Here is a 16,320-nt window from a genome sequence, read left to right as displayed (position 1 = left end):
GATTTTAAAGAATTCATCAAAAATCTAATGTTACTTAAATGTTACTATTCTGGGAGTGATGGATTTGAAATTTGCCTCTCATAGATGCATTATAAGCTTTTCACGTCTTCAGAAGAGCTACTGCTTTCACTTTTAAAATACCCATTATGTCCTTGAAGGAAAAGATCAACTATGTATTCTTGTATTTCAGTATATAAACAATAGGAATATGGTAGCTAAATAATTCATTTCCTCGTCTCCATTATCTGTGACGTATTTTGTTTCAGTGAAAGTGTAAATGAATTAATATGAAAGCTTCTGCTTAATGATTAATAGTTGATCCAGAAATGGTGAGCCTTTATAAGTGCTCGTTTCCCTCATTTTACTTTCAAGAAATCTGCTTATCCAGTAAATCAGTCAGAACAGTTAGCATACACAGTCTTTTTAAAATCATAACACCAAATATAAATCACTGTTTTGCCAAGCTAGTTTTTCATTGTCTGTTGATTGAAGGTTTAGTTTAATTTTGTTTGGTAACCATGTACAGAATGAGATGGAACCCAGTGCTTAGTCACCAGCTTGGTCACAGAGATGTGAATATCAGTTTGGGGTCCTTTTGCTCCATAACATCTAGACAACCTTCTTCCGTGCTGAGGTACCAGATTGGATTTTCAAAAACGTGACTTACAACAAACTCCTTCCTAACACAAAAACTTACAAGTAACCGTTTTTTAAAAGCAGGTTTTAAAGCACTGTATTTAATAGAGTATCATATATTTCATTTCGGTCTCCCTCAACTCTCTGTGACCTCAAGTGCTACACTTAAAGATACAAACACAATAGAGGAGTTTAGTCAAACAATTCAGATTTATATTTGGTTTCCTCCTACCATTTTCTCCTTAACAATGTCTTCAAATCCAGGCCAGCACTATTTCACGTTGGTATGCCAGGATAGCCTTGGCCTGTCAAAATGTTTTATGACAGCTTGAATAAAGAACCATCAGAGGCCCATTTGAGATTCGCAAGGTTACCTCCAATTCAGGCCCCTTATCACAAACACAAGAGGATGGCTCTTTCTCCATCTCCCTGCCTGAAAGCACTATTATGGGAGGTTAACCTATTGCTTTCTTCTCATTTCCCTGGTCCTTTTTGGTTTTAAGAAATAAATATTTATGATTTTAAAAATTTGCAGCATTATCAATACAATTGGAAGAATTTAAATACGTAATATGGCAGATACAACATCTGGGCAAAATTTCAAATTCTCTGGATGTAAATTCATTACATTCCTTAAACAATTTCTCTAGCTTTTTCCTTTTTATGAGGGTTTAGGGTTTTTTTGATTAGTAATACCATCTGAAATGTAAATACACATGATTACTAAGCTATTTTCCAATATATTTTCAAATTTAAAATATTTTATGTTCAGTTAAAAGATTACAAAGCAACTATAAATTATTTATGGTTTGTATTGACTTTTGATCCTATTCTTGTATATCAATATATCAATTAGTAGAGGAACATTCTTGCATTTTCATATTGAGTTTTAATTCACTGATTTAATTAAAGTTCAGGACTGTAATCCTTGTGAGCCAAATTTATTTCATAAAAATTGCTTGGTTAATAGATTTCCACGGTTGCTCTACTTTCACCAGAAGGGAAGATAATAATTTTCCTGAATCAGCAGCAAACTAAGGGAAAAAACTACATGCTGGCCAGAGCGCTACACTGCCTAAGTTGCACTAAGTACTTGAGAAAGAGGGAACAGAAACCAAGTTGCTGCATATGATTCACTTAAATGCTTGAGAAAGGGAATAATTGTGCCACAGAGCCCACTTTCCCTTCCTGTGCCTTTACAAGTTGATTACAAGTGTTTCTCATGTTCATATTCTAGTGCAAGAAACATACCTAAGGATATAAATTCTAAGTGCTGTGAATAGTTTAGCTTGGCTATTGCCACAGTCTCTAAATAATATTATATTCAATAGTTTAAGCAAATTGAAGTAGGTGGAGGAGCCTTTCAAATCCCACTAGAAGACAGAGATAACGTAAAGAAATGCTTTTTACGCAACCTGGGAAAAGAGGTTAAACTGTCCTTACACTGAAAAGAAAGATTCACCTCCTCTGCTGCTCTTACACCCCTTCCCCTGCTTTATTTTTGCTCCCACTCAGCCCTTGCATTTTATTCCATTGAGCACTATTTAATATTTATTACTTCTTTCACTTCAAGGTGGAGATGCAGATGCTAATGTTAGTCATTTTTAGAGACGGGATTGTGTACTTGTGTCAGCATGCTTGCAGATGATGCCTAAAACTAAGGTTGCCTCTCAGAGCGGCTCTGACTCAGGCAGTGTGGAAGCAGGTTCACTCTTCCAAGGAGCACTCTGCATAATGAAATTCCTGGGCTGACTGCACAATAAGTGCCTTTGCTTCATCACAGTCATGCTTTCTTACATCATTACAGTTAAATTTCCAGGCACCAAAACCTACATTGACCCTGAAACCTACGAGGACCCAAATAGAGCTGTCCATCAATTCGCCAAGGAGCTAGATGCCTCTTGTATTAAAATTGAGCGTGTGATTGGTGCAGGTAAGGCTGCCGTGGCTTCCTGATTCAACTGTTCCATTTAGCCAGGATCGAAACTCATACATCATAATGACAGGCAAATAATTATACCTCAAGTATAGAAGAACTTTTTGCATTTGCCAGAGTGGTTAAGAGCAATGAAGCTGCACTCGCTTCTAAAATGTAAAAACAAGCGGGGAAAAAAACCAACAAAAACCAAATAAATAAGTAAATGAAGAGTCTTGCTTGACATTGAAAGCTTGTGGGTTTCTAATTCTGTATCTGCTGTTAAAAATGTAATTGGGGAGAGGGGAGCAGTTTTGCTGCCTGTTATTTACTGTCAGAGTAAAGGCGTTAGGCATGAGTGCAAATTCTGCTCACTTTCCTTTTGCAAGAGGGCTTTTTGACCTCTGAATTTTTGTTCATGTGAGTAAGGAAAACTGGCTGCAGCACAAAATCTTAAATAGAGACTGGGAAGGTCTTGTTTCTGTATAACAAAATCTTCCCTAGGGCTGCTTTTTGTTCTACCATTTTTCTTTTTGATATTTTATGAATACAAAAAGTTATTGTTTAACTTCTCATGACTGATTGTAATTGCACCAGCATTACATTGCTTTTCTCCTCTTGAACTGTCTACCACCTACTTAAGCCATGGTGTTTCATGCTCTAAAAAGGCAGTTTCATTTGTTTGCATTAATAAGATATGTGACATTTTTATTGCACTACTCCATGTAGTGAAATTAAGTTTCCCTGGGTAAGAAAAATATCAAATACTTTGGATTCCTGGAGGAAGTGTTCTTTTGCTTTCCTGTTGTTTTATAAAAGTATTAGTAGAATACTTTTAAAATCACCCTGTAGTTTGGCATGCACTGTAAATTACATACTGAGATACTATTTAAAAAGAGAAGAAGAAATATCTCTAAAATAAACTGGTTTACTTGTAAAAAAATCTTTACACTTAGAATTCACAATGCCTCTTTAAAGTAACCTCACTCATGTTGAATCATGTCTTAATCAAGGAATAGTACCATTGAAATTAACAATACTGCTGAGCAAATTATTCCTTCAGATGAGTAAGAGCATAAGAATCCAGCCCTTGCTAACTAGTAATTTTTGTGATGCTAGAATGGCAGCATCTCTTCTAATAAATACACAATACACAAGATTTAAATTCAAGATTAGCGTAGAAAAATTACTGAGCTTTATCTTTTGCTTTGAGTTAAAAAACTATCAGCATAGCAACAGTTCAGAGCACAAAGATATGTTTAGTTGGATTTTGCCAATGCTTTCTGAGCAAAATGCTGAAAACAATTCAGCTGCAAAAAGTATATAGTTTAAAACGTATTTTCACTGTTATGACAAAGTAATTCCAGAATGATAGTTTTGTTGACTGCAGAAGAATTTATTCTTCATTTTAGCAAATATAACTGATAGCAAAAAGACTAATGTGTGTTGGTAGTCATTCTGAAGAAAGTTAATTAGAAGGCCTATGGTGAAAGCGTATTGCGTATGGGGTTTAGCTATGGCTTTAACCTGTTGATGTAGATAGCAAATAGGAGTGAAATGAAATGCAGTCCACGAACAACAGAATGTTAAAGTCCCGAAGAAGCAGCTGAAACTCATACATCAAAGAAGAATATAGAATTTTTACTAGTGACAGCACCAGGAAGGCTACTTAGCCGTCTCAATATACATCAGCAGTGCTGGCCGCATCAACTATTGAATAGTGCCATGTCTCTCTCAGACAAACAGGGCGCGAGTATGCTTGTGCTCAATTTGCATGAGGGATATGTGCTTTCCTTGCCAACATTTTCATTACCATCCCGCTGCGGCCACCTGTCAGCTACAGAATATGGTGTCCACTATGTTGAGCCCTTGTTCATACCACACATCCTTTGTTTCAGCCTCTTCCTTGTTGACATGCTGAGCTAGTGGCTGTGTGGCTGTGCAGTATTCCCAATCTTGTCATATTTTCTGGATCCTTTTTGGGCATCATTTCAGCTGAATATACTATTTTCTGGGGAATAAAAGTAGTTCATTGGCTAGCATCCTGGCCTGAAACGCATAACATACAAGTTCAAGTTTCTGGTTTGCCTGAGTGTGAGTGATCTGCTTTTGGAAATCAGTCAAAATCAGATCACAGAGAACTGGAAAGGAGTTAAGCCTTAGTGTCTCCCATGCCAAGTATCCTAATTACCTGGCTCTGAAGTATCACTTACACACACACACACACACATACTCACATCTTGTTGTCGGCCTGGAACAAAAACAATTTTGGAAGGTACTGCTAGAGAAAATTGTTATCCTTTAGTAAGTTCTTGTGGAACTTAGGAGCTGTGAGTGAGGTGAGTGGTGAATTCATTTATAATCATCCGTATTCCTAATGAAGTGCAGGAGGGAGGTTAAGGCACCAAGAGAAGGGCATGAGCAGCTAGTTGTTATGTATGTAACAGCTATGCCTCGTGGTATTCATAGCTATGAGATGATAGATATTCAGACCACAACTCCAGTGCCCAAGGATGGTTGAGGCTAACACCTCACCTGTGCAGGCAGGAACAGTTGTACTCTGTCTGGTCAATTAGCTCAAGTACAGCATGGTGTTAACAGAGGTATATGGAGTTGATTGGAGCTAACCTTATTTCAGCTAGGGTAGAACAGGAGGGAGAAATTTGATTCTGTATGCAGTCATCTCCTATGAGATTCGTAAAACCAGCCATGCTGAGTGGAGATTTGCCCAAACAAGTCGGTAGGAAATACTAAGGTCTGGCCAAAGTTCTACCCTTCTGGCTGGAGAACCGTGAAGCTGAGGCCCAGGCACTGCTTTTTTCTTTCTTTAAGCTCCGCTGTTGGGGGTGACAGGAGAACAGTAGTGTTGGAACAGTGATGGTGTCCTAAAAAAGATTTCTCAGAACTCATCCATTAGGACACTTCAATTTCTACCTCTTTAGGCATTCAGCCCCATTTCCAGGCATACTTCTCTCTTCACTGCCAGCCAGACACCTTGCCAGTGCATATGTGCACTTAAGTCCTGATCCCACCAGGTTTCTCAGGACCTCAGCCTATGTCCCAAAAGGATTCTCTAATCAAACTCTGTGTTAGTCTTTCCTAATTCAATCATTTTTTTCAGCACTCGCCTTAAAACTTGTCTTGGATGTAGGTGTGCCTGCATACTTGTGTATACTCAATAGCTTAATGTTAAGGCACTCCACAGGTATGCAGGAGAGAAATTTCAGGCTTGATTTGATTTGGAGGAGGGACTTGGATCTATATCTCCATACTCCAGATAAATTTGCAAACTACCAGATCATTAAATGTTTTTGTGATTAATCTTTCTCTTTTTAAAGAGATGTTCCCTTTTGTTCAGGATAAGATATGTCACTACCCTTTTCTCCTATATATCCCAAGAGATTTTTCTTCCTGGCTACAGAATAGGGGGTTTCTCTTTCTCTGATGACACAGCTCTGAGGCAAGGGACAATCCTTGACTCTTTCACAATCTCAATAATAGTGAGATAGATATTTTGCCATTCAGCTCCACATCTTGCATGATTCCATCCTCTTTCCTGTCCAATGGAGTCCAATTACTTGTCTCCCAGATTATGGTTGTTGAGGCTTTTTTTTGGTATTCTTGCTGGCTGTTTGGCCATTTTTTCCACATGCTTCTTCAAGTTCCAATTGTCTGTTAGTTTAGAAGCCTTCTACAAACTTCCAGCATTTGCTCTTGTTTGTTTAATGTAACAAAATTATTATAAGTCACACCTTTCATTTCATAATCTGCAAAGTAAATTATCCTGCTTGAAGGTAATAATGTAGTGCTTCATTTAACACCATAACGATGTTAAATTAAAAAAGCTGCCTTTTAAAAGAAAAAACCCCATCACATCTAAAGATAGCAAGGAAACCATGTATAACAGAATGACATTTTCACTTAGAAATGGTATTACTATTTCTGTAATAGTATTTTCTTATGAAAGCTACTTCATTTTTATTTCCTGTTTTTGAAAAAATGTAACAAATTAATAACAAGTCTTTTAAAAGATTCAAATAACAGTCCTGTAGATTGGCTTAACATGAAGTGTTTACTTCGTAAGGTACTTAGTCAGCAATTCATTTAAAACACATGCCTGTCTTTGTGTTCCTAAGTAATCCATTTCAAATATGAACATTCACATGTTAAATTTAAACACATGCTTAAGTGGCTAGAATCACAGCCTAGAAAGAATACTGATATTATAGTCGGAGTAATTCAGCACTGATCTACTTCATTTTAGGAGAGTTTGGTGAGGTGTGCAGTGGGCGTCTAAAGCTTCCTGGCAAGAGAGATGTTGCAGTAGCCATAAAAACTCTGAAAGTTGGCTACACTGAAAAGCAAAGGAGAGATTTCCTGTGTGAAGCGAGCATCATGGGACAGTTTGACCACCCCAACGTTGTTCACTTAGAAGGGGTCGTTACTAGAGGTAAGCAGTGGCTCGATCTGTCAGTCAAATAACAGCATAATGGCAGAAATTACTTTAGCTTATTCATGGTCAAAGATTCAAATTATAAACAGGCTGCACACTCCTAATGGATTTTCTCCTGATGCGTAACTAACTAAAGCAATACTTACTTTATGCTACAACCTGAGGAAAAAATTAAGATGCACGCATGATTAAAAGATGAAGTACTTTGAAATATATTATTTTTCTAGTTTCATTTAGCCTCAAAGACCATGCAGGGAGATAAGGTTTCTTATGTCCTTTCATATTATCTGAAGTGTCATTATTCCAGAGTCCTGTTCACACAGCAGGAGTTAGAAGAACACACTGACATTTTGATTTGTATGGTTTAATTTTGCGAATCCTGACCATGTTCCATGCAGACATTTAAGAACTTATTAGAGCTCAGTAACAGTGCTGGAGGCCTCAGAAATGTTCGTTGTCTCAATGGTTCAGTCCTTCAAAGGAATAACATGTGTTTTATCAAAAAAAGGCACTCCATTTGTTTTACAGTTTCTCAAACAAAATCTGTCTTCTTTTCTTTCAGGGAAACCAGTCATGATTGTAATAGAATACATGGAGAATGGGGCCTTAGATGCATTTCTTAGGGTGAGTACCAAAATGAAAACATATATAAACATATTTTAAATGACATATATATTATATTATATTATATTATATTATATTATATTATATTATATTATATTATATTATATTATATTATATTATATTATATTATATTTTATATTGTCACTTTTAAAAATATGGTTTTATATATCTGTGTGTATATATGTATACATGCATGATATTCATATAATTAAAATGGTTTTCATGCTGAAATGGAGCTTGACAAATACTAGCAGTTCTCTACATCATTTCAGCAAAATCATATCAGAAATGAGAGGATCAGGCAGGATCACATGGGAACATTCTAGGAATTTAAGTGATTTAATGTGGCATAGACATGACGGGTTTTATTATCGCCACCAGCTGAAGTTGAAACCACTGACACCTGAAGCCCAATCTTCTGACTTTTGGGAGCAGAATTTTATTGGGTCAGCATGGTGGAAATCAGCATACAAGAATCCCTAAATTATGGTCGTGTTTAAGAGAACAAAGGAAAAAGCAATGCAAGTTCACAACAATTTAGCATTTTTTGAGTGTGTGTTCTGAACTGGCCAATTCTGACTCCTTACCAGGTGTACAAGACAGTGTGAAATGATGTATAAACACTCTGTGGAGAAGAGAAAGATTATGTTTGTTTGATAAACTCCAAGCTATGAATAAAATTATCAGTGGCTAGGGTTCCAAAATGAGATAGTTCATATTTTCTTGATACAGATAATTATGCTGAGAGATGAAGGGCTGTGCATCAGGTGATCTCTCTTAGAAGAGGCTTGCCATGACTTAGCCAGAAATTTATAGTGATTAGCAAGTTTTGTTACTTCTAGTACATTAACTACTTACACATTTCTTAACTGGATGTTCTACTTTATCTCTGAAGAAAATAAAACTTGTGTTTGAAGTGAGTTTCTTTGCCCCAGGATGAATTGCCACAGAAGTAATAAATAAGTAGAAAGCTAAAGTTATAAAACTAATTCTTATTTCTCTTCTCAGCTATACTAACAAGAATTGCTGCTCCTTTCTTCCCTCCAGAAACATGATGGGCAATTTACAGTCATTCAGCTAGTGGGAATGTTGAGAGGAATTGCTGCTGGAATGAGATATTTGGCCGATATGGGATATGTACACAGGGATCTTGCAGCACGCAATATTCTTGTCAACAGCAACCTTGTTTGTAAAGTGTCAGACTTTGGCCTTTCCAGAGTTATAGAAGATGATCCAGAGGCCGTCTACACTACTACCGTAAGAGAAATCGATGGGTTTTAGTAGTTTTGAGATGTGGTTATTAAGAAGAGCATATCTTCTAGAGAGTATAGATAAGAGCAATAGATTAATTGCTTGAGAAATGTTAACTAGTCAAAAGGAAAAGAGTCTCTGCAGAAATCTGGCTGTAATTAGGGACTGATATTTTTGTAAGAACATACATTTTTATTTGGTAAAGTTCTAAAAATTTTGCACAGTATCTTCATTATTCCTTTCCTCATGATTTTCTGTTTGAACAAATACGGAAGTTTTACCCATAAAAATTTTAATCATCTCATTTACTATGAGTCAATTAAAATATTTGTAGGCTATTACTGTTTTTCAGACTAGATTTTATCTCACCAAAAAGTTGACTAGCTTGAGGCTAGACTGTGACAAAGCTCAACTCCTGTATTTTCCCTTGCTTTTGGGTGGGACGCTTTTCTTAAATAAGCATTCATCGGGCACACTATGCTCTTTATTCTTTTGTTAAGCCAGCTCCACTTTCCCACCCGTGGGGCCTTGCTGTACCTATTTTCTCATGCTGAGGGAAGGAGGGGCCCCTGGAATCTGCTCCGACAGGCACAGGGATCCAGGAAACTGCACCAGCGTTCACGGCTGTCACTCCTGCCGCTGGGCTCTAAGTGGGATTCTGGTTTAAAAATGTCAGACCAAGATTTCAGAGGAACCGTATGACAAGTCAACGGGATTTATATGCACAGGAGGAGATTCCCCTCACCTAGCTTCAGCCAGCCAGGAGTTAAATGACTAATGTAAATCAGACATCTAAGTAGCCCCATAAAATCAGTTGAGAGGTAAGCACTTCCAGAGAAATGCATCCAACTTAGCTTAGACAGGTATCTAAGTTTCTATGGTCCAAGTGTTTTAAGAGCCTAAACTTCCTTAGACTCCTTTGAAAATTCTGCAATCGGTCAACCATAGTAGATGATATAAGTGCCACTTTTGATGTTGATGGAAATAATTATAAATGCACTCTGTAGAAGATGATGGAGCAATTTTGTGGAGAAAAAAGAAAACTTTCTTCTTTTCTTTCTTTTTTCATAGGGTGGAAAAATTCCAGTGAGATGGACAGCTCCAGAGGCCATCCAGTACCGCAAATTTACATCAGCCAGTGATGTGTGGAGTTATGGAATAGTTATGTGGGAAGTAATGTCTTATGGAGAACGGCCTTACTGGGACATGTCAAATCAAGATGTAGGTTATACTTTGTCTGTTTGTGAGCGTGTGTGTGTGTTAGAAAAACAAAAAATACATATTGTAAACACATACATACGTGTTTCACTATACATGCATAAAATGTTGGTTTAGAAATAAGATTTATCAAAATACTGTAGGGTTCTCACAAAATGAAAAAGTTACAGAGCTTTCACTTTTTACCTAATTCTCTAAATCGTTCTTCTGCCATGTGGGTGTTGTAGGTTTTTGTCCCAAGTATCAAGTAAAATTAGAACATCAAAAATAGTAATATGTGCTCTTCACTTTATTACACTTAAGCATAGAAGGAATTAATTTTTTTCCAATAAAAAATAATTCTGAGGTTTCTGACCTCAGAGCAATGATTAAACTGTTGAAAAAAGTTGTTAAAAATCTGAGTGGCAGTTAATGACCTACTTTGGCTTTTTCAAGTTAATTATGCTGATTTAACAATACCCTTGTTTGCATAAAATATGACCCAGAGCAACAGGTCAGCAGTAATAGAACAGATGGGTGTTAATCTTGATTTATGACAAGAGTATCTATTAATAGAGAAAGTACACAGGAAAAAGCCATGCAGGTGAGAAAGATGTCAGAAAAAATGTCATTTAAAGTTCTTCAGGTTGGGGGCTTGAGTGGTTTTTTTATTATTATTTTATTTTTTGATTGAATGATCGACATCAAAGTTGAAAAAAAAAGATAAAAGTGTAAATGATGAGTCAGTTTGGCACAGTGCAAAGTTGTTAATATTTGACAGGTCTCAGTGTCAAAGATTTCATGGACTGTCAAAATATGGGCAAACAAGTCCTTGGGGCAGAGAAAGAGAAATATTTACATTCCCTAGACACCCAGTAGAGTTTCATTTCTTTTGACACCTTCCTTCTGTACTAGATTCAAACATAAAAGAAGTCTGACAGGAATATAAGATACCTCAAAGGCAAACCTTACCTATCTTTCAGGGAACAATAAGGAAAAACTTCTAAATAGGGGAGAAATGCTGGTATCTTCATGCTTCTTGTTGGATTTTGAAAAGTATTCCCTCTATTGAAAACTTCAGCTAAAGCGCATGAATGAACCTTTTTCATAAAACAACTAATTACCACTTCTTGCAGTTTCATCTCTTTTTAGCATCTTACATAATAATCTTCAATAACACATAGTTAAAAGATGCATCAATTGCTTGGTAAAATAATTTCAAATATTCTTGTGTGCTGTGATCTTCAAGCGTGTCCTGAAACATAGCAAAACTTATACACATCCTACCAATCCCATAGATAAATCTATGATGCAAAAATTTAGAATCATCTTATGATTAGTTATTTATTTTCCTTCACAGTTACCAATGGGAGTATTTAACTGGAATAAAAAATGCTAAATGTGTGTCTTCTAATTTTGCATATACATCCAGGCAGTTTATATATCTTAAGTGTATAATTTTGCCTAAAAGTGCATGTGGGTGTAGTCATAGACCAGATGAGATCTCCTAAAAAATATGTCTCCCTGACTTTGGATCTTCAGATGGCATTTCTTTAATTCTGCCCCTCTTCCGTTAAGTCATTATTTTAGATTGATGGAGGATCTATTGTGTTGCGATCTCTTTTTAAGCAAAAGTCCTCCTTTTAGCAGCAACCTGGAGCTAGGGTGCACCAGAAGAACACTCATCCTACAAGTTCCTGCAGAGGCACAGCGGGCTGAGCACAGATGATATACATAGAGTCCCCCCAACTTCTCTGAGCAGTGGGCTTCCCTCAGCTTAATCCTTGCTGGTAACAGTAACTCTCAAGCTGCTGCACTTTACCCTATTCCCCTGCTAGACTTATCAATATTTTACAATGTTTTTTCAATGTTTTGGATATTCCCAGCAATTCCATCCATCTCTAGCTAACTCGTTATTTTATATTTCCCAGTTTCATCCTTCTTGCTCAGAATACACATCAAAGAAGCTGATTCTGCAGTATCCCCAAAACCTTTTAAAAATAATATCATCATCTTGATTCCCACCTCTCTTCAGGTTTCTCTGCAGATTGTAGTGAACGTAGAAAAGTCCTGTTCGTGATCCTTTCATTCATGTTTTCACTATCCCTTACACTCTTGGATATAGTCTTATCTGGATGGTTTGCCGCTTCTGAGTCTTAGATATTTTGGTGGTTGTGTTGCTGTTGGTGTTATCTACTTTTTCATTCCTCATTGATCGTCTCTGCGTTCTGACCTCTTAAGCAACTGCTTCGTTTGTAGTAAATGATATGTAGTATGCACAAAGGGTTTAATACCTTTTACCTTTTAGGTCAGAAATTTCTACACTGCTTTTCATAACACACCAGTTGTCCTATACACACTGTAGCTTATTTTTCATTTTTCTTCCACTGCTACTTCTAAGCATAAGGAGCTGTTCTTTTATTTTTCCTATTGATATTGATCTAAAAGACCTTAAATTTTACTTTTAATGTTTTCTTTCCTGTACAGTATTTTTCTTCCAATTTCTCTGTTCTTCTGCAGAAATCCTCTCTCCCCACCCTGTCTGACAGATAACTTCACTGTCTCTAAAAGGTCACTGCACTCATTCTTCAAGGTGTGGATGTTACTGCAGGAATTGAATATTTTTCAGTCATTTCTGAGTTGTAGGACAGTACTGTCATTCTAAATGTGCACATAGAAAGCTGAGTCCCAGGGAGATGAGGCAACTTCCCTGAGGTCGGAAGGACATTCTGTGACACAAACCTGCAGTAAGTGCCCTACCACTGGGCTATGCCTCTTCTTTTCACAAAATTTCTTTTCTGCAAAAGGTTTTGATAAAATCAGGGATTTCAGCCAGCTTTTTGAAGGTCATTTTGTATTCTTTGCAGTTCTGTCTCCTTTGCAGTCCACTGCTTTTGCATTTTCTCACACAACCTATGGAATATTTTCTATCTGAGGTTATTATTTTCACTGAACCCTGGGTATTCACCAACATTATTTATCATACCAGATCTACTTCCTAGGGCTAAATCCAGAACGGCTTCTGGTCTTGCTTTCTGTACAAACCAAGGGAGAAGACAGTCCTATGCACTACCCTTCTGGAACAAGCACCTTTCCTTAGCAATTCTAATGCTGCTATGTCAGTCAATGTCAGTATACTTGAAATCCCCCATGAACGGTGTTTTAGCCCTCTTTCACAAGCCTTTCTTATCTGCCTTGCTTTCTGATGTGCTTTCTTATCCTACCCTCAAGCTTTACAGCAGTTTCCTGTGATTTTACTTTACCCATTTTTATTTTTTACTTAAATTGAAATGGAGTTGACTTGGCTAAGGAAGTCAACGGGTGGATGTAATTTTTAGTTCAGACATTTTTGCTCTCCTTTGATCATATCATCATCTAGCAGCATCATTTATTAAGTCTAACTTTCTGTTTAGGTGATATATTAAAAAAACATTCAGCCAGGTCTTCCTCTCTCACGTGGCACATTTCTGCTACTTTATCATTAATGTAACGTGGCTAGACATAGAATACAACTTTTTTCCCTAACAATTTCTGTCTGCTAAACATTTTTCTTGGATCCTTTCATAATCTCTTCAGACTTTTTGTATTGTATATGTGTATGCACAGATCCCTATCCATTTACAAGTGAGATGCTTCTACCACACACTCTTTCATAAAAGCCTTGGGGCAAGTAATAATGCTTTCTGAAATAGCTCCATTTATCAATCTATCTGTTGCTCCCTTGGTGAATTTAATTGTTGTTCCCTGCTGCTCACTTGACTAGGTAATATAGCTATGTTCTGCACATATAGCATATGCTTAATAAGCCCAAAGATAAAGTCGGGGAAATTATTTGAAAACATGAAGGCTAGTGTCAAAACAACAGACTCATATTTTTGCAATGCTGATGGCAAATTTTAGTTTATTGATTCTTTTTTTCTTCTTTTATTTCTTGAACTGGGTAGCAATATATATTTCTTAAATATCCCTCGATGAAAAATGATTAACTATGTTGGCTACTAGGTTATAAAAGCAATTGAAGAAGGCTATCGTTTGCCAGCACCCATGGATTGCCCAGCAGGACTGCACCAGCTGATGCTAGATTGTTGGCAGAAGGAACGTGGTGAAAGGCCAAAGTTTGAGCAGATAGTTGGTATTCTGGACAAAATGATTAGAAACCCAAACAGCTTGAAAACCCCACTGGGAACCTGTAGCAGGTAAGAAAAGCTTTAGTGTGCATTCGTATGATGGTGCGCGTGGCTGGGTTCTGGATGTTCTGCTTGGTGGCTGGTTCCAGTTCACACTTACTCCATGTGTCTCTCAGTTCCTCCTTCCTCCTGTTCCCTGTTCTTCCCGTCCTCATTTGTCCTTCTTTTTTACCATGCTGAACAAAGCCAAAAAGGACTTTCTTAAAAAATAACCGAAATAAAGAAAGTAAATATCATGGAACTAATACAATTCTCAGTAAACTTCTGCCTGCTCATCACTCTTTCCACACTTTCACCACTAGCAGTCTTTCTTTTCCTTGTTTCTTAAAATTTCAAAGTCTGGAGGGCAAGGATCATCATCTACTGTAGTTTTATATGATGCATCCCTTGCCGTAGGAACTGCTACGGTAGAAAAAGTAATAATACTCATGCTTGGCCAACGTACTTTGACATTGCTACACTCTAGATTTTTCTCTTTCATTTCCTGGCTTTAACTCCTTTCAGTGATTGCATCTCATTGTGTTTCATGGTGTAGCTTTTAATGGCTTCTTCATAAATTTCAGGTGAATTATTTAATCATGGTAATCTTTTGATCCGCTAGCTAGATCACTGCACTAGGGAATCAACTGACCTGTGTTCTGCTCCCGATTCTTCTACTGACTGATTTGCTGTGTGACCTTAAGCAACTTACTTTGTGTCTCTGCTCTTTCCTTGTCTTTGTTTTGTCCCATCCAATTGAACAATGGGAATAGCTACTACTGTATTTTCTAAGATGCTTAAAAGAATAGCATCTTTATTTTACTCAGCAACTTTAGTTGCAGCTACTGTCATGCTAGGTAATAAGGTTGATTTTCTGTTGGTAATAGTCCATTAGGCTGATTTTGCTCACTCTGACCTTTCATCTTTTACGTGAATAAACTTAGGAAATACATATTGTGAGCTACAGAGTAGTCAAGAGCTATTTGCAGAATAATCTAAACTGTGTGTAAAGGCCTATTACTTTCTACTCTTGACATTTTTAATACCCCAAACTTATTTGACTCTCACCTTGCTAAATACTCCCTGATGTTTTACTCTCTTTGGAAACAACTTACTTTCCTTTTTCCTTCTCCGTAGACCAATTAGCCCTCTTCTGGACCAGAACACTCCCGATTTTACCACTTTCTGCTCCGTAGGCGAATGGTTACAAGCTATTAAGATGGAAAGATATAAGGATAATTTCACAGCAGCAGGCTACAACTCTCTTGAATCAGTTGCCAGGATGACTATTGAGTAAGTTAGTACTGGGCATGTTTAACTTGCATTTAGGGAATTTCTAGGTAAAATAATACACAATGTTCAACTCCAAAACTTTACCCTGAGTACAAACATGGTACTTGGGGTTAAGCCAGCCGGTTTAGCAGCTGATGATGTTGTACTAGAGCATCCATGAAAGGGCAAATATCCTGCTACCTATGTGTGGCATCACTTTTTTCCCTGCTTTTGAGACCACTTGAAATAACATCAAGGGGCTAGAATTTGAGGGAGAATGTGGCCCATTTCAAAATATGTATGTATAGGAAAAGAACCACTTTGCCTCCACTACCTAATTGGTACCTTTTTCCAGACGTGTACTAGGAAGATGTGGAATTTTCTTCTAATTGGCTGGGGGCTGTCTGTGTCCTGCAAGAAATGACTTTGCATCAGGATAAAAGTCTATAGAAGCAAAACAATTTTCTGAAGGCAAGCATGGCCTGTATTGGTGCTGCCATCTTAAACAGGTCTTCTTGGCACCCTGCAAACAATGTTCTTGTCCTGGTGGTTGCCAGACACATGTAATTCCTCTTACAGAGAGCAGTGTTTTTCTAAAGAAGTTTCTAAACAATATTCTCAAGCAACCCTACTCTTATCTGCCTGGTGTCACTAGGGGTCTCAGCCGATAGCTTGGGAACTGTCATCAGAGCCCACAAGCTTCTACTAGGACCATAGCACTAGCAGCAGTGGAATTGAAACAGCTGCTCCTCTTTCATTTGCATGATGGGTATGGGTCAATATGCAAAGGGTTTCTCTAGGCATCT

General features: G+C 37.3%; 1 protein-coding gene across 4 annotated transcripts in view; it reads left to right on the top strand.

Annotated features, from left to right (window-relative positions):
* The window catches only part of EPHA7 (EPH receptor A7), a 161,549-nt gene that overhangs the window by 132,039 nt on the left and 13,190 nt on the right, over positions 1 to 16,320 (top strand). For 2 of the 4 annotated variants that reach the window (XM_075145509.1, XM_075145506.1), the window contains exons 10-16: positions 2,444 to 2,569; positions 6,816 to 7,001; positions 7,567 to 7,628; positions 8,676 to 8,885; positions 9,951 to 10,100; positions 14,079 to 14,272; positions 15,380 to 15,535. In XM_075145509.1, the coding sequence (XP_075001610.1) occupies positions 2,444 to 2,569; positions 6,816 to 7,001; positions 7,567 to 7,628; positions 8,676 to 8,885; positions 9,951 to 10,100; positions 14,079 to 14,272; positions 15,380 to 15,535 (1,084 nt within the window). The remainder of the gene's footprint in view (positions 1 to 2,443; positions 2,570 to 6,815; positions 7,002 to 7,566; positions 7,629 to 8,675; positions 8,886 to 9,950; positions 10,101 to 14,078; positions 14,273 to 15,379; positions 15,536 to 16,320) is intronic. The other 2 variants (XM_075145507.1, XM_075145508.1) reach the window with 2 other exon arrangements.

The sequence above is a fragment of the Calonectris borealis genome, chromosome 3 (genome assembly GCF_964195595.1).
Source record: "Calonectris borealis chromosome 3, bCalBor7.hap1.2, whole genome shotgun sequence".
In the NCBI taxonomy this organism is placed as follows: Eukaryota; Metazoa; Chordata; class Aves; order Procellariiformes; family Procellariidae; genus Calonectris; species Calonectris borealis.
Note: the sequence above shows the minus strand (reverse complement) of the source record. Positions and strands in the feature narration are given on the sequence as shown.